Source organism: Struthio camelus, chromosome 14 (assembly GCF_040807025.1).
Source record: "Struthio camelus isolate bStrCam1 chromosome 14, bStrCam1.hap1, whole genome shotgun sequence".
Classification (NCBI taxonomy): domain Eukaryota; kingdom Metazoa; phylum Chordata; class Aves; order Struthioniformes; family Struthionidae; genus Struthio; species Struthio camelus.
The window spans coordinates 19118172-19145214 of NC_090955.1; the positions used below are offsets into that span (position 1 = coordinate 19118172).

Below are 27043 nucleotides of genomic sequence, written 5' to 3' on the forward strand. Positions count from 1 at the left end.
TTTGTGGGCCTTTCAGAGCATGTTACGCTGGTATCAGCCGCCAGCAGCGGGTCATACTCCTCGTGCAAATAGGCTTCAACATGCTTTGCCATTTTCTCCCTATATCTGCCGTTCAGAGATTAATTTTGGTTGGGAGTTAAGGAAACCATGCTGACCTCGTATAAGGTGTGCCATCACTTTCTGCTGTGGGGTTGTAAATGTGTATTTGCTTCCCCTTTGCAGGGACTCGCAGGATGTGGGTGGTAAAATTCTGCGCGTGCTTACAAAACTGTTAGAAGGAAGTAGTAGCTGGGAGGGGCTGAGTAAAAGCAGTAAGGGTTGTAATGGTGCTCTGAGCACGTTTGCTAAGGTGCATCTGCTGCTGTCTTCCCCTCTACTCTACGTCCTAGCCCCTGCGGGCCTTGAACTGTGAGAGACTAGCAAGTGGTTTACTTTGAGGGGCAGATAACTCCACAGCTATCTACTGACAAGTTTCCCGTACTTCCCTGTGAAAGCTGTTGATACTAGTCATTACTGGAAGGAGGCAATTACCTTTAGTACTTCCTAAATCCATTAGTTTAATGTAATTAAAAGTAATAATTATTCTTCCGCCAGTATCTGTAAAATGATGGGTGGATTTGCATGTGTGAAAGCAGGAATTTAGAATGGGAATTAAAAGATTCAGGCCTTTTGCCTGTGAAGAGGGAACTAAGGTTGTGTAACAATCATCCTGTTGTTGGGTTAGTTGTAGCGTGTGAAAACTATTATCATATTTCAACAGCAGTTTTCTTTTGTTAAAAGTGTTGTTCTCAAAGCTATTTGTAAACATTGTGCATGGTGCTATCTTCTGGGATAAAACACAATCTGTGCAGATATAGTCAGCATTTAAATTACACCTGTATTTATCTTTTAATTACCTTAATCCAGCAATTACACCTGGAAGAAAGAGAGCATTCAGCAGCAGAATTGTCTCCTGGAAATCTGCCTAAATAATAACTTTTAAACATCGTTATTTCATGTCTTGTAGAATTGAGATACCTCATGAGAATCTGTAGGGACTTAAACTTTAAGAGCTAGCTTTGAGAAACGCAACTGATCAAACCATCGACCATTGAAGTCAAAGTTTTACAATAGAAAGGTTCAGCTAAAAGAAGCTATTTGAAGGTGATAATGACCCAATATAATGTTGTTTGTTGCAAACATAACAAAGGAAAGTTTATTGCCTTGCTGAATATAAGGTTTCATATGAGAATGTCACTTAACTGTAATACATAAGCCTAATTCTCGTTATGAGAAGAACAGATGGCTGAGTATTGGAGTAAGATATCTAGTTGTTCAGCGTTATTGAGTAGCATAATTTGCAGGTACTTTGAGAGAAATCAAAACCTAGATGCAGTGCTGCCATTTCAGTAGTTACACAGCAAAGCTCAATTCCCAGATTCTTATCTTGTGGTATTTTGGTTACTGTTTTATAAGTTGGTTTAAACAGATATGGTGGGTTACTGTATTTTAAAAAAAATACAGAATTGCTGATTAAGGTGATCAAATTGCTGATCAATTTTTGCTTTAAGGCTGACAGTCTCATCTCCAGTATTCTTATAGATATTTTTTCCCCTAGCTACCTCTGTTACCACAGTCCATCTTTATTTCTCACTGAAAAATGTCTTGTGTGAGATACTGACTGCCGTTTTCCATGTTCTGATCAAGAGAGCCGTGTTATCCTTACCCCTTTCCTTGCTTCTCACCTGCTCTGCGTTTCCCCCTTGTAAGGGCTTTACAGCAGGTGACAAAACAGCCCCTCTCTCCTCGGGGCGCTGTCCGCACCGCTGACTGCCGTGTTGACTTGCTGCACGGCAGCATATACCTCCCCAGCGTGGCTTTGAGCAAGCTCTCTTGAGTAGCAGAAGCAGCCTAGAATAGGCTGAGTTATCCCAGTCGGTGAGATAGGAAGGGCTGCTCTGGCTGTGCTCTTCTGCCTGCCTGAGTATACCAGCACAGGTAGCTGAGTCTGTAGCATAGCTGTGCTGCTGCCAGCGTTGAAGAGGCAGAAGAAGTCATCGTGCTTTTTCTCCTGACACACCTGTTAACCTGCAGTGCGGGTTTACTGTTGAACCTGAGCATTTCCTGCCAGGGAAGGAGGACAGAGAGAGTAGGGACTCTTGTCAACTGTGGCAGCTTTCGTTGCTGAACACCCAGGAAGGGTTCCAAGACTTTTGCTCTCTCCATGTGGATCTTACCTTAGTGACCTAAACTTTAAGACTATGTACATATGAGAAGGTTTGGTGGAACAGATATTTTGTAATAATGCTTGTATTTTGGAATAATGCTACCATTTTTAAGGGTTTTTTTTTTCTCCCCATTTGCTGGTTTGAAGTTAAGGTAAGCTAATTTCAGAACAGCTTATTTGGACCAACCTTTCATTCTGTTAGTTGCGTTGGGTGTTGTTTCCAAACGCTAAGGTGACTAGCAGGCTGGTCATGGCCTTTTCCTTAACACAGCTAGAGAAAGTGCAAAGGTAAGCAATTATGGTAAAAATCCTTTTGGCCACCTGTTAATTTGACAAAAGAAATTGATTTCAGTTGGGCATCTGGGTAGGCTTTGAAAACAGTCATCACTGGCTTAAAACTGCTTCCTTTGAAGTTAATGGTCGTGTCAGCTGAGCACCATTAGAAAAATCCCATGAGCAAAAGATTGATCCTTTGTTGCTTCTGTGGTGTGTGATGTTTCCTTTGCCTTTAAAGCAGACCTGGAGGAAGAATTTTTTGCTGCTTTGTTTTCCCAGTACAAGAAGAGACATCCTAGAAGAGAACTGAGTGAACAATAGAGAGATAATCGTCCCCTGCGTAGTTAAAAGTTCTTAAGATTTGGGGGACCTCGGCCAGGCTCCCTCTGTGTTTTCTTTGGAACGGGTTCAGTTCCCATATCCTTGGTTCGCAGGGAATCCTTTTTTTTTTTTTTTAAATTGTGCAGTGGCAGTGGCCTGCATGCTGTTTTGTCTCCTGTGTGTTCATTTTGGTATGTAAACAATGAGTTAGCCCTGAGAGTAAGGCATAAATTAGACACCTGATGTGCTGGTCAATCCAGTCTTATCAAACTCTTGAAAACCTTTGCTTTCTGGCTTCCCTCTGGCTATGTATCTGCCCACGTACCCGATAAATTGTAACATATTAGATCAACTGACAGTTACGGCACATCTTCAGAAAGATGAATTTCTGCTAATATAGTCAGTTCATTTAGTCCAAAAAGTTGACAGAACAATGTAACATGCTGAAGCAATAAAAATCAACACAATAACGCTAAAGTTACAGAGAAAATTATATTTATCTAACCTTTAAACCAGCTGATAAGCAGTTTAAATACAATCCTTAAAGTATTCCAATGTGACATGATAGAAAAGCCTTAAAGTATTCCAATGTGACATGATAAGAAGCATGGGAATAGGATTGGGTAGACCTATAGACATAATCTTGGCACACAGAACTGTGTCTATGGGGAAAAAAATCCATGAATGAACTGGAAATCAGTAAGGGGACTGACTGACTTTATTTCAAGTCTTGTAAATACTTTTGCAAGTAGAATTTCATTCTGAGAGATAAATACTGGGCCATAGGTTAGCTTTTTTTCCTGCCTCCTTGCTCTTTTCTCTAGTGCTTCCTCCCCTGCCTTGATCTTTCTTCTAGATGCTGATACGGGATTCAGAGTGAGTGCCAGAAAAGCTTTCCATTGCTTTCTTCTCAGCATCTAATTTTGACCTCTGACAGGACTACCGCTCAGTACCGCACACTGATGTGCTGCCTAAAATCTGCAGTAAGTGGAAGAAGGCATAAGATGCAGGATCTGGTGTCTTTTTAAAGCAAAAGTTTCTTGTCCATCTAGGACGTAGTAGTGATCCCGGTAGAGTAATGCTACTGTAACGTAAGGACTACGTGACTAGTGCTTTATCCTTTCTGTACTTGGCCCTGTATCGGATGTATCTGTAAATGGAATGACTGTGGGTTTTTTGGTGTTGCTGAATGACGTCCAGGGATCATCTAATATTCCATAGTTATGCTGTAAGAACAGAATAATCATAGACGTTGTTTTATGATATAAATCACAATAGTAAACCAAATCCTCCGAAGAGCGTATTTTACCTGCCTGGTTCAGGTAATTGACTAAGATAAGCAAAAGTCCGGGTTGCTATATAACTAAAAGTCTATTTGTATAAAAATTGTAATAAATTCAGCAGGTATTTTACCTCTGGTTTTTAACCACTGTTAGAGGACAAATCATACCTAAACTCAAGTTCATTATTCCAATAACAGCTGAGAATTAACCAGTTTCAACTTTAAAAGCATAGAAACTCCTGTATAATTTTAGAGTGCATGCCAATTTACAGTTGCAATTAAATGCAAACCTCTAGTTTATCTCTTTCCTGCCTTTTTCTAATCTGAAAAATATCCTGTGAATAGACTTACTTTTACAATATTGTTATTAGTGCAAGCTATAGTGGTTGTGTTCCAATACGTAACCATATAATAGAAGAACAAATAAAATGCATGCTGAAACCCCTTTTGTGTTTGGAAATGCAATCGATCTCAGACTGTAAAAAGCAAAATCTCAAATTAATGAAAAAAATCTTGTGACCAAGTGTTAAACAATGTAAAAAAACTATATAATAAAACAAAGTGGAAGTGAATTCCTTAAATGTTTGTTTAAAAATATCTGCATGCATATTAAGTCAAGCTGCATGCTCATTAAGCTGCATGCTCAGCTTAAAAATCCTGTAAGCCTAATACCATTTGAAAAGAAACCGTTTGGCTGTGAATACTAACATTGTTTAGAGAAACTTGCTAAAAATTGGGAAACTGTTTCATTGTTGCCTAAGAAGTTACAGAATGAAAAGAAAATAACTGTCATTCTTAAATTAATCACTGTGTAGTACAGTTTAAGGTACTAATAAAAATAGGTAATGAACCAATTCTTATAGAAACAGAGCGAACCCTAACATAAAAAATATGTTCACGTACAAAGTGTGCATTGTTAAGATATAACAAACAATCTTCAGGTTTAAATTTTTAATTGGAGTTTAAATTGTTCTTTGATTGCTATTTAATGATCTGTTGAAATATTTTGAAATTTCTGCATTAGCAATTGCTACTATTGTTTCAAAATCCTTTAAATCTAGTCTTTAAGCTAGTCTTTTTAAAGGAAAATACTGTTGGAAGCACATCAATATTATGAATTAATATTTCATTAAATTAATGAGTTTTGCCCAGGACAGCAATGTTATGCTAACTGATAAGGAGTTATCTAATGACCTTCTCTACCTGCATTGATAAGCCCAATTAAAAATGTTCTCATTGGGTTCTTGTGCCCTCAGATGACAAGCTTTTGGGGGCCTCGTTGGTTGGACGGGGAAGCATGGTAAAATGTGGACCTGTAGGTAGGGAACCAGAGTGCTGACGCAAGTGGAGTTTTCTTTCGTGTAAAGTTTCTCTCTGTGAGAAATGCGGTGTTCCCTGCCGTACCGCTTCGAACCGAACGCGCTCGGTCCTGGGTGCCTGGAGTTGCATTCAGAACGGAGCCCTTCGTTACTGCAGCTGGCAAAAGGGATTTGCAGCTTTGTTCCGGTGATCACAACTAGATTGGTCCATGTTCAGCTTGATTGTAACTGTTAACACTAAGAAGTTCGATATATATATATTTTTTTTTAATTAACATGATTTTGGTCAACAATGGACTAGGGTTTTTTTGTTCACTGATTTGGGTTGGCTGGTTCTGCTGATAATGAAAGTAGGTAAACCCTAAATTTGGGGAGAAGGGCGTGTGTGGTGTTGCTTTTTGTTTGAAACTCCCCTCCAGCCCCTTGCACGTTTAAAATACTTTTCCTGTAAATCACAGGCATTCTTGAAAAATCTCTGGAAGAAAGGTCTAAATCAGTTCAGCTCCACCATCTCAGCCAGCGGGGATCCAGTACACAGGCTCATTGTATTTATCGGATGAAGCATTGGCTTATCAGAACAGCTGTTGTCATCTGGGAGAAGTAATTGCTAACCGTCCCTGTCATCAAGGGTTTCTTTCATTGCTTTAATCCTTCCGACGACCCTTGTGCCAGGGCTCGGGACCCCTGAGCAAAGAGCGGTGCCGGGGAATTCCCGAGGAGCCCGAGCCCGCCTGCTGCGCCGCTGCCGTCCTGCTGGCCCACGGCAGCTCCCGCAGGGCTAGCGCCAGCCAGGAGCTGCACAGGCTCACCGAAACCGCGGTCCGCAGCTCCTCGCCGCTCGGAGGTGTGCCGCGCTCCAGGCGCCTGGCGGGAAGCGTGGCCTGCCTGAATGCTCTGATTGCTTTGGGCGCTGCACGCTTGGGCCTCAGCCATACGCGCTCAGTATTTGAAATTTAATTTAAAGATGCTTATTTACTAATAGCTTTTTTTAATTGAATCCTGCTCCCCCAACCTTGACATTTTGGGGGCACAGCAAGTGAGATTTTTGGGCTCCGCATCCACAGTGAGCTTCCCACAAAGCCCATTGCTGGAGCAGTTGTCTTCAGAAAAGCAGCAGAGGTCAGAGTGGGAAAGTGACAGATCCATCAGCCCTGGGTCAAAATACCACGTAGGCTTTAAGCTCACCAAAGATGACTATATGAACGTGCATGTTTTACACTGTTACGAGCTTCAACTAAACAGAGTAAATCAATTTTTATTTTCTTAATTAAAAAATGCTGTTTCTCATTTGTTCTGACCTTCTACCTTAGCAAATACAAGAAATTGTCATGTTCCATAATCAGGAAAAGCTTCTGATTTATCCAGAAGTTTACTTTGGAAAATTATTTTGAAAACGCCGGTTACAAGGGGCAAATGCAATTTTTCACGTGACTGTTAGCTTAAACTTAACTTTACATTCTACTTCAGTATTCTGTATTTATTTTTGCTTTTTATTCCACCTGCTCTGCTAGTAGTCAAGTCAGAGGTTTTGTAACTTGTAACCAGCTGGTGATAGCTTTGAAGTAACTGAATAGCGTGTACCTGTGAACCTGCCGCAGGAAGGGGAGTACTGTGCTTGTCTACTTGGGCTCTCAGGCAGCTTCAGGTCTGCGTTTTCCTCCTTCCCCAGCCCCGCCTGGCTTTGGATTGCTTGGGGAGCTCAGCAAGCCTGTGTGAAAGTCAGGTCCTTATCACATAGTATGTTTTGCAGAAAGTACGTTGTTGGCTTTTAAACCTAGTCTTTTATGTTTTCTCTTTAGCACTAATTTAAATTCTACTAACGCAAGCAAATCTTGCAGGTCCTCCACCAGGCCAGAGGTTGCCAGCATAGAACCAGCGGACCAGGGTGAGCGCCAGTGTTCGCAGAAAGCTCTTGTCCAGGCACGGTCCTCGCAGCCCACGCGTCAGACAAGTATCATCTTTGCTGAAGATATAAGTAAGTTTTAACTTTCCTCTCTTTTTCCTATAGGCAAAATGCACGTCACTGCTTGTTTATGAACGTCACGGCATCATCCAGAAATGAAATACAGATTTAGAAATGCACGAAACAAGAAATATCCATTCATATGCATAACCATGTTAGACTTTCCATAGGCCTATTTAAGTTCTGTGTTTTAAAGACCACAAATTGATATTAATGAAACATCTAGGAAAGCAGGTAATTCTTGAATCTGAATTTCTTATAAATTTAGGGACTGAAAATCACTTTCAATACATATTTATATAATGCAAATACAGATGTTTGGCATTTAGGAAACTGAAAGCTGCGTTTGTGTGTCTGTCATATAATCTATCCTGTTAGCTTTTACAGTTCCAGATATGGAAAACTGATGAACAAGTAAATGTTTTACAGTCACTAAATCAGGAAGTACATAGGGTTTTATGGACTCACTGGGTAAAAGTTATTGAGTCCTTTAGGACATGGGCCATGTCTGACAGTTGCGCTATGCAAGCTCTTAATGTGTAATTAGAGAAAATGTATATCAGTATAGTTGTAAATTGCAAATTTCTAAGATTTATTCTACAGTTCAGTGAGGAAGGGAAGTGCTTTTCTTGCTTGTTTAACCATAATCGTCCTTGGACTGAGTGTTTCTTAGTCAAGGTAATGACCTAGTTTCTCTTCCTTCAATGTCAGTGCCTTGCATCATTGACTTAAATTTGCAGGGCTACTTGAGATACGTTTTTGTCTTATTAGTGCAGTTGTTTCCTGGTAAACATGTTCAGTGTTACTGATTTCGTGTCGTCTTTTTGATTTCTCTCCAAGTGACTGGACAAGTGCTTCGATGTGATGCCATAGTTGATATAATTCATGGCATCCAAATTGTGTCCACAACAAGAGAGCTCTATCTTGAAGATTCACCACTGGAGCTAAAAATTCAGGCTTTGGATTCTGAAGGTAAGAGATCTAGGAAGATATAAAATGTATTTTGAAATTCTTCCTTGTCTAATATATGCATGAGTGTTTTTGAAACAAAATTGAACGATAGAGGCCAGGCTGAGTAATTTATATGGGATTTTTCTTGATAATCCATTCAGTAACCTATTGTAGTATTTTTAAGTATAAAACCTAGGTACCCAGGTATCTAAAGAGGAAAATAAAACAGTGCTTGATTTCTGACATCTTTTGCTTGCTTTTTTTCCCCAGTAAACTTAACTCTAGTGTCAAGAGAATTTTTAAATATCAGAATTCAAAATGAAGATGTCGACTCTTACTGCTCGCTTCGAGGTAGAATTTCTAAGAACGTAATGGAAAAAGTCCTAATGTTTGTCCCATTGAAATGACACATCAGGGTTTAACTAGAGTAAGCGAGGCTGCACAAAAATATGTAGTAGTTTGTGTTTTTTCTATGAATGAAATAGTCTAAAGAATTTTAGAAACAGGGTTTTTATTTGAGTCCAAGCAAGCATGCAACAGGATGTTCAAAGAGATGGTGCTGAGGACCATCCATCTATTGCTTGGATTATCGCTTAATCATTATAGAAAGTTTCACTATTGGAAGGTATAATTTAGGTTCATGGGAGTTAGTGTGTTTGGATCAAATCCATAATTATTTAATAGGAGCAGAAAGCTTCTGCTTCACATAGCATCTTTGGCATCAGAAAAAGAATTTTGGTGCTAATAAGAATGTCATGCTTTGGTTTCAATAACCAATCTTTGTGTGCCCTAAATGCTCACATACAATTACCGAGTTGAAAGCAAATGACATATAAAAGCATGAATTGTTTGTGTTTGGATAGTTAATGAGACCCTGACCACATTTGTTTATTTGTAAATCATGTATATCAGGTTACAGACAGCAAAATGTTAGTAAGTAAAAAATAATTCCATTTTCTTATACTATGTGTAATACCAGATTCTTGGCTTGGTGTTTGAGCGAGCTCTCAAGCATGCTCAATGGACAGATTTGTCTTGGAAGCCATCCAAGTTAAAGTTTGAACAGGAGCAGTGGTTTAAAACCCGCAAAGAATGTTTAATCTGAGTGATTGAAACAAGATGTTCGTTAGAAACCTTAGGACTAAACTTCCAAATCTGAGCTAATGGGATGAGAATACACCTGAAAGCTTTGAAAATGAGATCCTTTTAATCTAACTTGAGGGGGTTCTTTGGAGAATTTTGGACATACTGTAATCTCAGCGGCCTTTGCATGTTTTTTTTTATAAGTATTCATGAAGAGTGGCTAGTTTATTGGAGGAAATAACTGTTCAGGGAAAAAGCAGAGAATTGCATGAATTTTTTTGATATGCAGGAGGTAGAAAAATCAACATAAAATGAGGATAAGTGTTCAGTTAAATGAAAATTTGGAAAAATCTACTTAGGTTTGCTGAATATGCATATCACAAAACATAGCAAGCTTTTTGCTGAAATCTATGTGTGCATGTGCTTACACACGACTATATGCTTTGTATCTGGTACGTATATAATGTTGCAGTGATACAAATATTTTACTGGTATGTAAAGAAGTTAATAGATGTGTGGATATAAGGAGTGTGATTTGTTTTGGGCTGATGGTGACTTACGAGATTATTGTATCTGGTATAGGTCAGTTCACTTGTTAATATTGATGTTTCTACTCCTGTGTGTATTGGTGTATCTTCAGGAAAAGTTTCGTTCCTTGTTCTTCTGTATGTATTGTCAGATCTTTTTTCATAAACTGTATATACTAATCAGCTGCATTAATTTCAGATTCCTTTTGTCAATAAGCCACTCCAAATACAAACCCAATCCCCAAGTACAGCTTTTCAGAGACTACGTGGAGGGAGAATCTGGTTCGAATAATGACAGAGGGAAAGATGGTCTTGAATATCTGGCCAATTTAAGTGTACTTTATTGCATTAGCGCTCACCTCAAAATAGCTTCTGGTCGTGCAAATATTTCCTACTCATAGAAAGGAACACAAGTAGTTACAAAGCATAAAAAGTCTTGTTATTTCCTTTAGAAAGTTGAACTTTTTTCAAGTTATTTTACTATGACTTAAATAGAGGAGAGTTAAATAAGGGAAAGACTTGAGAATTTTTCTTTATTTGTAGATAAAACCGAGGGATGATCAGAGTAAATCTGAGCTAATTTACTCCATTTCTTCAGGGTACTGTATCTACTCCACATCTAGAAAACCTTACAAAAACGAGACTAGCTTAATTCATGTGATTAAACCGTTTGAGTTAAGGGAATCGAAACGACCTTCTAGTCAGCCTTTTAGGTATTTTGAAAGGGTAGAAAATCCCTTGATTTGAGAATTGAGTTTGTCATACCAGAATAACTCTTGTATGGCAGAACTTTAGCTTCTTAAAGTACAGCTCTAACGAAATGATGAGTGACCTGAGATTTACAACAGGATTGAAGAGTCGCAGCTTTGTATAACCTACTTATTCTTAGCAGCCCTTGGACCTAATGCTTCAGAAATATTTTTCTGAATGTTTCCTACTTTGCTACCATCTTGCAAATTACATTTCAGTTGCATGCCACAGTGAATTTGTTTAAAAAAGAGGATTTCTTTTTTATTTTTTAAGTATGTTTATGACCTATATGGTGAACTTGTCATAAGAATTCGGGTCAAAAGTACTTTGTAAATTAGAAAAGAATAAAATAACTTTTGTTGCTTTTAACTGATTTTTGACACTAATTTAAAAAATAGTTTTTTTACACAAGTTTGGGCTTGAAATACTTAAAAAGATAAACAATGTAAGTAGTGTGCTAAAATTACTGTAATTTTTTGGTACTCTGGGAATAAGTGAATTAATTTGTTATAGCACACAGGGATACAGGGAGCTGAAATTGAATTCAAGATGGGGAAGTAGTCTCTACATAACTAAAGTGCTTTGCAGATAATCTTTGTAAAACTGCCTGAAGTAGTCTGGCATAAATTTGGTGTAAGAATTAATGAGGGGGGTTATTTTTGAGGGAATCTAAAGTGCATTTAGTACTCAGTAGAGACAGAATGAGGTAGTTACAGCTCTTTGCTGTTCAGCTTATTTGAAGAGCCAAATCCCATCACCAGTAGAAGTCAATGGAGCTCTTGCCAGTGATGGAGCAAGGCGGCAGGTATCCACAAAGGCCCCGTGTTTTGTCCCTGTTATTCGGACACAGGGCTTTGCGTGTTGGGGATATAACTTGATTCATTCCTGAGGTCACCTAACACAGCTTCCATCTGTCTTCCACATCTGATCCAAGTCTGTTGAGACTTCTGGTAATGTAAAGGGTTGTGAAAGGGTTTGTCCCTTACTACTTATATCATCCCAACCATTTCTTAACTGCTTCCAGGGTTTCTTACCTAGCTATAGTTTTGTCAGTAATGACTGCTTGTCTTTTCCAGTAGTAAGGGTTGAATGTGAGGTAGCAATTCCCTCTTTAATTTTTTTTAAATAAACAAGCAACCGAAAGAAACACATAAGGAGTCCCCAGTTACAGAGATCTTGCCAAATCTGAATAATTCTGGGAGATAATTATTGGTTTTGGTGGGTAATTGATGATTTTGCCCACTTCCAAAGTATCAGTAATCTTCTGCCCTTTAACCTGGGGAGATACAGCAGGGCCCTGCCTCGCGGAGCAGCCTTGACTCTGCATTCAGAATCTCTCATCTCATGATGCAGGAGTGTTTTGTCGTCATTAGCTTGACCAAGACTGAGTTGTTTTTACCGGGCAGTACTGTTTCAGGTGACTCTTCCTGGTAGCCAAACGGTATGGAAGAAGAGATGGGGGAAATGAAGGGGGTACCTATTTATGCTATGTGCGTTTACGTTCTTTTGGCTATGAGCGTGCCAGGGATAGTGGCCTCCTGCCTGCCGTAGATCAAAGCGTGGGCGGTGGTGGCTGTTGGCCTCGTTTGCTGCAGAGCTGCTCCAGCCCCAGCTGCTCCTCTGCTGGAGCCTCGCGGGGAGCTCTCGGAGGAGCCGCTCTAGGCCCTGCACGGGGGAGCCTGGGGCCAGCGTGGCCACTGGCCCTGCAGCCGCTCCGCGGCTCCCGTGACAGCCGTGTGATCCTGCAGGGAGGGATGAGGAAAGAGTTTAGGTGATGAGAGGGGCCTTGTCATCCCTCGGCCTCAGGTAGGTTTAACCGGCTGGGCTCCGTGCTGCGGAGATAACCCCTCTCATCCTGCGTGAGCGCGACCCTGTGTCGTCCGAGGGACGGCAGTGACGGTCTGTGGTCGCCTCGCTTTTCTTCTGTAGCGAGGGACCTGACAGGAGCCCGGGCGTCCAGGCCACAGGGCGATACGGAGTCTGTAAGGATGGCTTTATGCTTTTGCCAGCAGCTTGCTGTAGCGTCAGCTTTGTCCAGGTGTAGCTCCTCTGTGGCGGAACAGCGTGCTCGTCTCCGCTGGCCCGGTTGTTTTTAATTTGAACAAGAACAAAAGGATATAATCTAGCTTTGCAAAACTAAACCATATGGTTTATGGTTATGAGTTGTGGGTTGTTTGGTGGTGAGGTTCTTTTTTTGTGTTCTATCTTATTGTGTGTTCTGTCCTTTTTTTGTGTCTTATCCTATCCTGTATTTTTGTGGCTTAAAGACATCAAACCTTTAAGCATAAGAACTTGAGAATGAATTTATTTTGTTTCATGCTTTATTAATACAGAAATGAACATCAAAGGGGGAAAAAATGAAAATATATTTAAAAATATAGCAAATACTGAGATTTCAGTTCTATGTCTCAGTGGACACTAACGCAGAGCAAGATCCATTTTGAAGATTTTAAGATCTCTGAGTAGCAGCTCATTATGCTTTAATGTAATTATGATAAATCTTTGTCTGTCTGTTTGTTCCTTTTGTTTCTTTTTAATGTTCATTACATGTTGAAGTGGTTCAGAGGTTGGCAAAAAGTGTTCAGTTTAAGTTCTTTGAGTGAAGACTGTCTCTATTACAGGTAAATCAATGTTATGTTCAAAAACACAACAGGACAGGTGGAAAGTGTGGTTCATCATTCACTTGAACTCAGGATTCCCGAATAACATCTCAGATCCCCGTGTTCCAAAACTCTGGAAGGTTGTTTAGCAGTGGTTTTCTGTGTGTGAGTCCTGCCAGTACCCAAGAAATAGTAGGGGTTTTGTGGTCAGAGGGGAAAGGAAGCGACTTGTGCCAAGGAAATGAGCCAAGGAGGATGAACAGTGGAGGTGAACAACATAAAGCAGCATATGACATTCCAAGCTATGACTTTTCCCTTGGAAATCTTATCCTTAAAGAAGCAGTGTCATATCAGTATGAAATCATATCTTGCTTTACTGACTTATACAAATGCAAGATGTTCCTGTTAACTGACTTCTCTGTTCATAGTCTGTATTCCAGGAAGGCATTATTGTTGCTTCTTGTTTCTGTTCTAATCTGTGTGTCCGGTTTATAGGAAACACTTTCAGCACGTTGGCAGGGTTAGTCTTTGACTGGACAATAGTAAAAGATACAGAGGCTGATGGCTTCTCGGACTCCCACAATGCATTGCGGTAAGTTCATTTAAGTTTTTCTTTTTTAAAAAAGAAGAAAAGGTCTTTTAACATGTATAAATATTTTTTCCTGCATCTGGGCCAGTTTGCTGAACTGATAATGTAAAGTAGTGCTTATATGTCCATTGTTTTAGGGTGCTGTTGTTTAAGTGCCCATTCAGCAACCTGGGCACTCTCATCCCTAGTTAATTTATCAACTGGTGGTGTTAATGAGTGGCCCAGGTAGCTCTAATCCAACAACTGTAAAGAAATAGGTGCAACTGCTGATTTCTCTTGAACGTCTTGGGCAAGGGAAAGATTAATCAGTTAGACTGTTATCTAGGGATTCCAGCTGAGGGATTCTTCAGAAAAAAGAAGTCCTCTTCCACTGCAGAAGGCATCTTTCTGGACTTGAGCAGTTTCAGGCTTCAGTGAACACGCAGTTCTGGTGTTGAAATAGCTTTATGAGTAGCTAAAATTGAATTAAAACAGAATGAATCAAGTGACTGCTTGTGAGCTAGGTGCAGCTCATAAGACCAGATGAAATGCATGTTTGTAATTCCGGGCAAGTTACTCAATATACTGTCTTTCCGACAGAGTAATTAATGAAAAGCATTTGCTGAAGACCAAGTCATGGTGCTTGATTTATCACCAGTACTGACTCAAGCTGATTGCAATTAAGGAGTATTGTATTTTGTGGAAACTTCTATCTAAAGATCATATAGTGCTTTTCAACTCACTAATGAGAAGTGTTTTTCAGCACTCCTATATAATAGGGACTTATTAATCCCTCCATTTAATGGAGGTGAAGTTCTTGCCCAAAGTTAGGGAGCTCATCTGTGGCAGGGATGGAATCCAGATCTTGTTGTTTGGGGGTTTTTTTATTTTTGTTTTTTTTCTTTTTTTTTTTTTTTTTTACTCCTACATTTGTCCTCAGACCATCTTTTCCCTCTCTCTTGTTATTGCTTTTTATTAAACATACGCTATGTTTTAGTGTTGACTTCATTGTCCTGTTCTTCAGCTGCAAATAACTGAACTTCAGTGACTTCAAGCAGAAATTACTGTTTCCATCCTTATTAAACCTGCCAGAATCGAAGGCTACTTAACTTTACCTTTTCTAGGGTATTTTTCAGCTTGGATTCCCAAAGTTTTGTCCTTACACTGACACCAGTGTACTGGAAGTAAACAGTCAGTACTGTTTCTGCTATCTGGCAGTATTGTGCTAGTATGCATCATATTAAATGCCACGGTGAATGCTGACTTTGCTTGATGTGAATGTTAGTAGCAAAAATGCCTCCTGGGTACGCTTGCATTTTGACTAGAGTGGGAACACCTGAAACACCCGTTTTTCTCATGAAAATATTTCCAGACACTTCTCAAGTAGAACATTAAACAAAACTCTCGTAACCTGCTGTAAGATTATAAAAATTCAAACTCATGCCAGAGGCTTCGGTTACTTCAGAAAGCAACTCACAGCAAAATTTAGGTGAATTGAGAGTTATATGGTAATACAGGAATGTATATCTTCCTTTAAAAGAACTTTTACTTTTTTCATACGATGTTTGAATATAATGTGGGGAGATGAGCTCTGTAATAGAGCAGAAGGGTTAAGAGGTAATTTCCATACTCAAGCCTATATTCTAAATGCGTAGGAAAAGAGATATTGGCGGGGGGAAGCAAACATGAGTCTCTGCTGCTGAGTAAACACAAAACCCAATTTTGCAGCCTTTGAATAACATTAGTAAAGGAGCAAACGTGGTGTCACCTGAGAAAGTCTGCTAAGCCCATAGCAGACTTGCAGCTGGAGGTATATGAGTGGACGTGGTCAATGTCCACAGTGAGGCCCAAACAGCATACTAATTGTTCGGTGGGGCGTGTGATCCAAGTCCTAGTCCATACAGAGCTTTTTGATTCAGTGTAAGTATTTATTAGAGACGTGGCTTGAACTAATGTTGATGTGTTCTCTACTGTTGGCACAGCTGTAACATCATAGAAATGTTTTAATGCTGTTACAGCTTTGCAAAATAAATGAACTGTCATAAGTATGTGGATATTGACACCTGTTCTCAATACGGCTTTACTGTTTTTACTGCCTAGGTATACAGAAAGCAAAACAGATCATGTGCATGTATAAGCTGGCAACTGTTAAAACACGATCCTTTTTGAGTTTCAGTCCTCCATCCTTTACCTGTTCACTACAAATTCCTTTCGTCTCAATTGTCATATCTCATTGAATTTTCTAATAGTTACTTAAAAAGTTTGAGGTTTGTTTGTTTTGTTTTGTTTGTTTGCTTCTCCATAGGCATTTATTAAATGTATCCTAGATACTCCATGTAGGTCGAAGTTGTATTTTGGTTTTTTAGGCTGCTGCTTTTATAAACATGAGTTGTGGGTCTTTTGCATCTGTCATTGCACAATAATCAAGAGTTTTTGCACCCAGTGTAAAAATAAAAAAAAAAAATTAAAACAAAAAAACAGCAGGGTTGTGATAGACAACATGTGCAGCCTTCTGATATTTCTTTAAGGCCCACAAACAGCCTTCAAACAAACTTCTATCAGTCACACAAATTAGCTGCAGATATATTCAAGAAAGAGTGAAATTTGGATATCTGGTCCCAGGCAGACATCTTAAACTTCCTTAAAACATCTGAGCTGGAAATAGATAGTGTTATAGTATCTGCATGGTTTGACAGAGATTATTTACAGATTTCTATTCACTTTTCAGTATACTCAAGTTCTTAGAATCCACCTATATACCACCTTCCTATATATCGGAGATGGAAAAAGTTGCCAAGCAAGGAGATACCATTTTGGTGTCTGGAATGAAAACGGGGAGTTCCAAATTAAAAGCAAGAATACAGGAAAGCGTCTATAAGGTAAGAAACTTGCATTCATTGTTTTTTTATTTTGTCTTATAGCCCAGCGTTACGGGAGCAGTGTAAGTTTGCCCTGCTGTGTTGTTCACATGGCATCTGTTCCCTTTGTGGCTATCACAGTGCTGGGTCTCTGCCCTGTGGGTTTGAATCTGTAGCCTGCATCACGGAAGGGGACAGTGCTGCCCTCTCCGTTGCCCCAAGAAAGGTTTGAGATCGGTACAGTTTCCTCACTCCGGTTATCGTACCCAGGGTGGTGCATGTCCCGGAGATAGTCTCTAAACATGGCTCTCTGACAAAGGCGTTGTGGCAGGGGAATACGTTTCAAATACTTATGTACAATTCTGTTATTCCTGCATACTAGTCATATTGCATACCAATATCACTATGCAGTGCAGGCCTCTTTAAAAATAAAGAAAATGATTATTATCTTGTATCTACCTTTTTCTGTTGTGCTTAAAATGAGACTGTCCCTAGCTTCATACAAATACTTGGTTAGTAACTAATTCTGCCTCAGCAGATCCTGGTCTCTATGGGCTTTGGGATCAGAATGTCATTATTACAGGAGTATTTAACTGCAGTATTGGCAGTCTTCCCAGCTATTGCACACATCCATGCTATTTCTGTCTTTGTAACTTGTGGTGACTGTGTTCTTCACTTAACTCTGGTAACAAAGTTATTGTTCTCTCATAGTAGATTTTACAAACACCTGAGGTGCTTTTTGTCGGTTATTGCTTACTTTGCGTTGTGTTAATATCAACTTAGTACTATACCATGTAAGAAATGCATCCATGTATACAATGTTGTGGGGGCGAGGGGGTTCTGAAATTCATCTCATATCTGCAATCTGTTGCTGTAGATTTGTACTGTGACTTGTTGTGCTTAATGCTTTTGTGTAAACCAGCATTGCCTGCAGTGTTTTAACCATAGCTGGAAAAAAGTGTTCTATGAAAATATTATCTAAATGTATGTAAGGCTAGTGATGTTTTAGAAATGATAGTGTGTCTTAAGAATTATTTTTTTGTCACACTATACCTTTAAGTAATTCTACTGATTGTATATTTATATATATATATATATATATATAATTTATATTTATGTATGTGATATCAGAGTCTAGATCTGGTCATTTTGCTCTTGCTTCTTGGACGCTGAGTTGGTTCTGAGCTAATAACGAGTATAATTGAAATAATGTTATCCTGTTTGCAATTTTACATGGCTTTCTGGTTACTCTTTTTTCACTGCTCCAGACTGCACATCTTCAATGAACTTCTCTCAAACGACTGTAATAGAACTTACACAACTATCTATTATATTCCTAATCTCATAGACCAATGAGTTTGATGCAGAAGTTATATGGATGCACCTTGTTTTACAGTGGGGAAAAAGACACTTCTACGTGTCTGAATAGTCACTGTGCATGTCTCAAGTATTTCTCCAGAGAACAACTAAAATGATGTCCAAGACAGACTTTTCTTTTCTTTAACTTTGTATGGTATTACTGAAGCATGTATGGATTGGAATTGTTTACCCGTTTTAGCTGTTGGGGGGAATGGCAATGAACAGGGATTACAATCAGGTTAGGTTATTTCTGGAACATGGCCCACCAAACTTTCATTTCACTTTCCTTTTTGAACCATGGCCAAATTACTCCTGCTCATCTCCATTTCCACCTCTGAAAATAGGTGGAGGTAGTAAGTATTTGGAGTACAAGATATGATTCGTTAATGTTTAGATACGTTTGAGATGCATAGCTTCTTAATGGTGTACTGCTCTAAATCATCCACCAGCTCCTATGCTAAACCGGGAGTTAGGAGAAAAAACTACTGCTTGCTTTTTTTTTTTTTTTTTTTTGACTCTGTATTAGTGCATTTGAAACTATGACAGTGCATCAGCACAGCTAACCAGTTGCAACTGAAGCAACTGTGTACTGCCGTACTGGTTAGGTTTCCCCAGCAGTACTGACTCAAGTGATGGGTGCCCTGAAGATACAAGAGCAAGTTCAAGCAGCTGTTCTGGCCGACTGCTGTCGACAGCGTTCAGCAGTGTGTGTCGCTCTGTGAGGGCTGGAGAAGTGTCCCTGGCATCTGTGAGCTGGAAGAGAGCTCAGCCACCTTCCTAGCACGTGGGGCAGAAGCTGCCGGGGAGGGCACTGGAGGGTGTCATAACATGCCTTATTCTTTGTCCTCACTATCAAGGAGAATGGTTACCAGCTCGTGCATGTTCAGCAAGGGTTTGTGTCTAAAGTGCTAGTCAGAGACTATGGCTTGGCATAGTTCCCCAAATTCTTATGCAGTGAAGACATAACTTCATTAACTGAAATAATTCTGAAGGTTTTTTTTTTGCCTACTTAATCCAAATACCTGCAACAGTCTGCAGAGACATACTTTAGTGGGAGTTTCAGGTTGGGTGATAGATTCCAGTTGTACTGTGCTATAGAAGGCTTTCCACAGCCCTTCTGGTCTCTAAGAAGATGCCACTTTTCTTATACTGGTCTTCAGGTGGTTTTGCCTGCACTGTACCCTCACACTTAGTCTTACAGAACTTCAGCAGTAAGATACTCTAGCAATCCATGTCAACTTTTCTGTGACGGTGCATTTTTGGCAGTACGTTCCTCCCTTTATAAGGGAAAAAACTAGCCTCTAATTTTTTTTCCCAAGATATCTTTCTCTTGATGTTTACTTGACAAAGCATTCATTTAGTGAACTTTTTAGGGGCTTGCAGAGATTCCAATAAGTTTTCCTATCTATATTTGCTTATTTTCTCTTGGAAGTTGACGTGCCAGAGCAGATCTATATACCATTCACTGACCCGTGCATTTTCCTGTCTTTGCAAAGCTAGAGGTGATAATAAAGTGCTTATTACAGAAAGTGTAATATTTATCACTTAGAGATTGTAAGTTATTGCTACATGACATTTGTTTCAAAGAAACAAATGAATTGTTTATTCTTTTTCTCAATCAATAGAATGTACATCCTGCAGAAGTCAGATTACTTATTTTGGAAAACATCCTTTTAAATCCAGCATATGACATTTACCTTTTGGTAGGAACGTCAGTCCAATACAGAGTTCAGAAAATAAGACAAGGGAAGATTACAGGTATGTCTGGTTCTTTTTTAACATTTGGTGTGAATTTATCACTTCTGAGAAATTTGTAATTGTATTTAGACAACTTTGCTAATATTTAATATTGTTTTCCTAAACTGTGATGATACAGTCATTTAGTCTTTTCTTTTGCAAAAATTCTGTCTGTAAAGGATGTAGTCTCAGATTTGTCAAGGACATAAAGGCAAGGATATCTTAGAATAGGAGGTAACGGTATAATTTTAGATAAGTTAACTTGTTTCATGTTGACTAAGAAAGATTTCGTAGTTAAGCTAAATTTAGATTAGTTTTTTTACTAACAGTATTTTCTGATGAATGGATTTGCTTCGTTTTCACAAGTGTTGTTGGAATAGCTTTACCCTCCATTCAGAAGTCTGAGATTGTAATTGCATCTGTTGTTTACAAGGAGCCTGTGCTGTTAATGACTTTTTTTGAAAATAGATATGAGTTATTTTATTAGGCCTGTCTTCAGCTAGTAATATGGAATGGAGCAGCAGAAATTTTCAGTAACTTGTAGAAAGCACCTTTACCACTTCTGATGCTGGAAGTTAGTCTGATATTAGGTCTAAATAGTGGACAATTTTAGTTGGCAGCTGTAGCTTCAAAGAAATGAAAGTTGGGTGAGAAGCTTGTGTGTGTGTTGATGTAATCAGAAATGCATTTTCTACAAAATAAAAAAAAATTGACTTAATATGTACACTAGACATCAATAAAAATTAATCAGCAATAATTAGCAACATCTAAACACTGGCACTTGCTTTTATTGTTTCATATGTTGTCTTTTTTTTATGTACAGAACTAATGATGCCATCTGATCAGTATGAACTGCAGCTACAGAACAACGTGCTTGGCCCTGAGGGAGATCCATCTTGGCCAGTTGCCAAGTTGGATCAGGCAACATCAATTGTAACTGCATTGCAGCAGGGACAGACTAATCTCATTCTTGGGCACAAGAGTATCCTTTGTGTGTTGTGCTTTTCCACCCATAGCCTCGTGGCAGGAGACAAACTTTCCACCCTTTGCAGCACAGAAAGATAAAATTACCCACATTACTTAACAGTGATCTTGAAAATTGGGAGTACCTGGTGAAATCTTAGAAAGCAGCACTGCTGTGAATTCAGTCTCAGCAGAGCTGCCTCGTGCTCTGACGTGTTCCAAGACGTTAGATCTTGGAAAAAGATCATTTCGGTCATATCTGTTCTCCTTGATCAATATGGGAATGTGAGGGAGCTTTGTTTGATTTTATATTTAGAGCATTATATTCTCAAGTAGTGGGATCTCACTGTCAATGTCTTTGGGAATAGTGGGGATAATACTTGTTTTCTGTGTACAGTTTGCTTTAATTATCCAAAGAGGCTCAAGCAGTACCAGAAACAAGCTGATCTTTAACTTGGCTTTTGACAAACCTTTTCAGTTCCTTTACTGAGACATCAGGTATTCGCATGCAAGGGGTTTCCAGACTACCAAACAGCACTATCTATGTTGTGAATCCAGGTTATTTAGGTTGGTACTGGCCATAATTTTCCTGACAGCTTAATATTTCTTGCCTTTGTTCTTGTGCTGGTGTTGGGGGTGGGAGGATGATTTCCAAGTCCATTTCATTTCCAAAATAACACGAATAATGTGAGAGGAGTTTTTCATGTTACCTGAATATGGAAAGAGTTTAGTGGTAAACTTTTTTTCTCCTTCACTTTCACCTCAGTGTTCAGCAACTTGTAACAATTAAGGTGCATCTTTGGAGTGTAGGCACCAGAAGTGAAATGTTTATATTCATTATGTAAAGAGCCTGTTGTCTCTGCTATTCAGTATTTTCTGTTTTGTAGGATTTACAGTTCACCCTGGTGATAGATGGGTCCTAGAAACAGGCAGAATTTATGAAATTACGATTGAAGTGTATGATAAATCAAGCAATAAGGTGTATTTGTCTGACGTAAGTGAACACACACTTTTTTCTGAGTGTCTGTCTCCTAAATCCTGGGTTTCCTTGCTGTTTGTTGAGCAGTTTCTGGCTTACGTTGAGTTAGGACATTTCGGGGCTTGTTACTTCTTGCCTTTTCCGTTTTAATAAAGCTTTGTGGGTGGTTAAAGTTCACTAGAATCGAAGTGCTATAGAAAAACTGGAAGCAGTTGGACAGTGTTCTTCAAACGTGCGGCACATGCAGTGCACTGGAAATTGCAAACTAACGTAACTGGTGGCGAGCAGTACTAACACTGTTCTTAATCTCATCCATCTCTCCCAAATACAATTTTGTCACCTCTAGAGACAATCTTGCCTATTCCTAAAAAGTGAGATAAGGCAGGTTTACAATACTCTGAAGGAACTGCCTGTTTCATTTCAGCTGGTTGCGGGAAAAGCCTTGATGGCTAGTTAGCATTTAAGCACCTCACTTTTTATAAGATGAATTCTAGCTAAGAGGTGCCAAATCTGTTACTATTAAAATGAAAAGGAGAAAAGCTTTAAGTAGTTCACTTGCAAACAGATTAATGTTGTTACACAATATTCTGAGCAGCAATAATTTATCTGTGAACATTACTTTGTTTGCCCTTATGATTGCTTCCTGAAATACAGATCTGAGTTTCAGTCAGATTTCAGAAGAAATGTGTTATTGGAGCACTATATTCACATATTTCCCCATACTGTGTATTTAAGAATTACAACAATTAAATTGTTGCAAAGTTGTAAAAAAAAAAAAGAAAGAAAAGAAAAAAAAAAGAAAAACAAAAAAATTTAGAGGCATGAGTATTTGCTGCCTTTTTCCCTGTTAAATGGCAGTTTGCTGTAAATTAAAATTCCATGGAGCTAGGGCTGTGCTGTGTCTAAAACGTATGATCTTGTTGAAAGACTGTGTGATACTTTCATGGGTGAAAAGTTCTTCTTCAGCTTCAGATAAGCTTCTTCGATCTAAATTACCAAATTTTTGTTCTTTCATTGATTTGTTGCTAATATGTTTATAGCTATCTAGACAGTATTAATGTCTGTTATTTGTGGCAATATATATTTAATGTTTTAATTTTAGAATATCAGAATTAATACAAAGCTGTCCAAAGAATATTTTGAGGTTCTGAAATCATCTCTGAATGGATCATATCATTACGTGAAAGCAATAAAGAAGGGTCAGACCATTATTGATGCTGCACTGACATCTGTAGTAGATCAGGTACGTCTTCATAATAACTGTTCTGCTTTTACCAGTAGGCCTAAACGCTTCACTTGCACATTAGTGGCTTAGTAGTTGGCAGGCCTTCTAAAAGGAAGGCTAAGAATTAGATGGGTCTAAGCCATCATTGTTTAAACAGATTAAGAACGATATCCTGAAATTGTTACTTCAGGAAAACTGTCAGCTAAGTCAACAGAGGATTTGGTTAAATAAAGACTGTGGGATTTTGCTGCTCTGTGTGTGGCAAACAGCTGTAACTAGTGGTGCACAGCACCGATTTTTTTCGTGGCAGATGTCTTATGTGGGCTCATAACGCATCCTTGTGCTGGTGCAAAGGTCCTTTCACATTCTCTGAGTAAGTTTTACAATTTATTGTGGTAGGATCATCAGTGTCATAACCTGGCCTTGTTCGGCAATCAGTTACGTTTGGGAAGTTTTCTGTCATTTGGTAAGTGATGTTAAATGCTGGAATGAAAATCTGCTGAACATATCAGCCTACAGATCTCTTTAATATTCATTAACTTTCTGCTAATTGGGCAGGCTGCTGAACGTATGGCTAACTAGGGAAACCAGTGTGAAAGTGATTTGCTTTGGCTTGAAACTGGAAAGATTCAACACTTGAACCCTTTTGCTCTGAAATCTGCTTAGTGACTCCTTGAGTAGGATTTGGTGGATTCTTGTATACGATAAGGCATGCTCATTCCCTGTGTCAGACAAGTATTCCTGAATGAAATGAGATCTACTGAGGGCTGTTAGTACTTTCTTTTATAACTCCAGCAAGAAATAAAGTATATTGTGTAAGAGGGTTATGGCATTGCATCAATATGTGAAGGCCAGTATTTCAGGACGGGTTGCGGAGTTGGTACGTTAGGCTGAGATGCGATGTCTCCCCCTGCTACCGCAAGTGTAATGCCTAAGGGCTAGGTGTAAGTGTGGAGTAACCAAACTAGCTCTCAGATGAGGTCTCAAGAACTGGGAGCAGTGAAAGTGTTTCTTACTGCCATTTGCCTTTAAATGGGCATGGGCACCTGTATTTCCATAGTAGTATTACTTACTTAATACAAGAGTACACTTTGCTGCAACGAGCTCACGAGTAACACTGCTCATAACAAAGAGACCCTAAATCGTTGCTTTGCGTTTTCTCACAGGTGTTTTCAACAACTTCCTGTAAATAAGGACTAAAAGTTATTCTTAGACGGTAATACGGTGCCATCTATAACACTGTACTGTTCCTTTTCATAGGATGGAGGTGTTCATACATTGTCAGTTCCAGTGCGAAACCAGCAAGACGTTGAAATCTATGTTCCAATAGTTCTTTCACCCAGCATTTTGACATTTCCATGGCAGCCAAGAGCAGGAACCTACCAGTACACCATACAGGTATGCAAAGGAAGCATCTAAATGCAAAAAGTAGTGTTCAGGTGGATGCAGTGAGGCCTGTAATTACTTACATAGAATCACCTTTAGATGCTTCAGGCACAGTATTATCTAAAAATTGTTTGGAGGAATTCTGCTGTATGTAAGTTGCGGGAATTAACGTGTAGTTTAAAGAAGTCATCTGTTATCTTCTGAGCATGCGCACGTGTGTTCTAGCTTGGAATTACAGAAAACATCCTAGTTACAAAACTTCATAACAAAGGGAAAAATAGAGGCTGCCACTTCCTGTAAGCTGGGAGTATGATTTGGAAGGTGCGATGACATGCAAAAAGGGCATGACAAGAGGAATGACCAGCTCCCTAGAGACATTGGTATCGGCAATGGTATCCTTCATGCCCCACATCTCTTGCTTTTAGTAAAAGCTATAGGGAGGGAAAGGCTGCATCTTCATTCACAGTACACCTTTCTAAAGAGACTTTTTTTCTTAAGTTTCTTTATGCCTTGTTTTTACTCGAATGCTGCCAATCCTTTCATAAGCTTCATAAAGCTGGTTGGTTGTCTTTCAGCATCCAATGTATACGCTAACTGGGCAAAAGAACCTCATGCAAACTCCTTCCTGAGTCGAGTCTCACCTCAGTGCCATCTCCCCCAGATCCTGCTCTTAGGGCTTTCATGCACAGTTCTACTTCTCGCTTTTAACATAAAGCAGTGCTGAGTTACTGGTTTGTCTTCAAGTAAACAGTATAGGAGAAAAGGCAGCAGGATACATGATTTGCCTTTTTTTTTTTTTTTTTTTAAAGGCAGCACCCACCTAAATCACTGAATAGTTACTTTTGCATTTCTCAGAAGGATAGAACTATATTCACTGGTGTAATTCTGAAGTTAATGCCATTGAGTTTAAAGTCATCTATATTTTTACCTTCTATGGGATTAGAGTTTACCTTAGTTCATGCTATGCCCAACCACACCAGCAGAGTGTGGTAAAAATTCTTAGTATCAAAATGCATTTTACGTACTTCCTTGTAACTTCTGCTAGAGCCTAGAGAGGAAAAGTAAATATGTTCTTCTCTGTTTTCCACCTCTCTTACAGATCTAATCTAGTCTCTCTTTATCTTGTACATATTATTAAATGTCTCACTAGAGAATATTCCTTCCTGTTAATCAAGAAACCTGCATTATTTTTCACTGTGGTTTTTTTCATTTTAAAAAATCATTTTTCCCCCTCAACATTTGAATCAGGTTATATTTACTGAAACAGAGAACACTTTCCCAATCTGTCCATTCAACAATACTAGTGGTTGTTTACAATAGCACACAGCATGACTGTTGTCCCTGCTTGCAGATTAGTTTTTGCCTCCTACTCAATAGCTTTTGAGTCAGACTATTTTAAACCAGTGAATAGATGTTCTCTGAAAATGAGTTTAAATAAATTTTTGATCTAGACATATTTTGTTTATAGCTGAAGAAGTAACTCCTTCCAGATGGTATCAGAATGGTTTTTGGGTTTTACTTTGTCAGCTGTCTCTGGTTGATTTGTTCATGTTTGTGTTAATAACATGGCTTCTGTTGCAAGTAAAAATGACAGCATGAGGATCTTTTTTCCTTGCATGCATTTGAGAAGCTAGGTACCATCCTTGTGAAGCTTAGTACGTGGCATTCAAACTGAGGGGTATATTATTTTGGCGTGGACATCACCCTTATGGGTAATACAGTCTGTGGAATGCAGTTTAGCTAACGGTCTGTGCATCGCAGAATAGTTGGGTTTGGAAGGGACCTCTGGAGATAGTTTGGTCCAACCCCTTGCTCAAGCAGGGTCACCTGGAGCAGGCTGCCCAGGACTGCACAGGCGCCTTTTGGATGTATCCAAGGATGGAGATTCCACAACCTCTCTGGGCAACCTACTCCAGTGTTCAATCGCCCTCAGTGGAAAAAGTGTTTTCTTTCGTTCAAACTGAACTTCCTGTGTTTCAGGTTGTGCCCGTTGCCTCTTGTCCTGCTGCTGGGTACCGCTGAGAGGGTACTGCTGGGTTAAGTTGAGAGGGGAACAGGCTTATTCTTTCTCTTCTCAGTGCAAACTCTCTGCTAGAGAGAAAAATGTAGTAATACACCTGCAGACAAGCAGATGTGACTCCGCAGAATTAAGAAGAATTTCTGTCTTCTGCCCAGTTCCTTATTTTAGCTGAAAATATCATTACAAAACATTTTAAACATTTACATTTCTTAATTAAACATTTTTTACCGTATCTCACACATTTCCTTCTTTCAAACATCATTACTTTTTTTTTAGCCATTCATCCTTACCCACTGCTCTTTCTGTAATCAGGCTGTACAGGTGCTTATGGAAGGGAAAAAGAGAAATGACTGTTCCTTTGATTTTTCTAGGAGAAGTTAATTAGCTAAGTCTAGTTTAGTTTAGATTGTTTATTTTCCATGCTGCTCTTCTAGAAAAGACTTATTTCGTTGTCCATTCTTACATCAATTTAATTATGAAATAGGTTAACGCAAATGCTGAGGAAGCTACAGAAAAGAACAAAATACACAGAAACAAAAATCCTTGTGTTTTTTTGTGTTCCCCCATGTTTCACTCCAATGGAATGACGCAATTTTTCAAGTTGCTTTAAAAATGCATATTATTCTCAGGATATCATACTGTACAAGATTACTCTTGACACTGTCTGATG

General features: G+C 39.1%; 1 protein-coding gene across 3 annotated transcripts in view; it reads left to right on the forward strand.

Annotated features, from left to right (window-relative positions):
* Positions 1-27043, forward strand: part of NUP210 (nucleoporin 210) — a 94099-nt gene that overhangs the window by 25446 nt on the left and 41610 nt on the right. For all 3 annotated transcript variants that reach the window (XM_068960240.1, XM_068960239.1, XM_068960238.1), the window contains exons 2-11: positions 7243-7379; positions 8208-8339; positions 13774-13870; positions 16575-16725; positions 19689-19821; positions 20624-20782; positions 21262-21330; positions 21651-21757; positions 22845-22985; positions 24228-24365. In XM_068960240.1, the coding sequence (XP_068816341.1) occupies position 7379; positions 8208-8339; positions 13774-13870; positions 16575-16725; positions 19689-19821; positions 20624-20782; positions 21262-21330; positions 21651-21757; positions 22845-22985; positions 24228-24365 (1128 nt within the window). In that variant the 5' untranslated portion in view covers positions 7243-7378. The remainder of the gene's footprint in view (positions 1-7242; positions 7380-8207; positions 8340-13773; positions 13871-16574; positions 16726-19688; positions 19822-20623; positions 20783-21261; positions 21331-21650; positions 21758-22844; positions 22986-24227; positions 24366-27043) is intronic.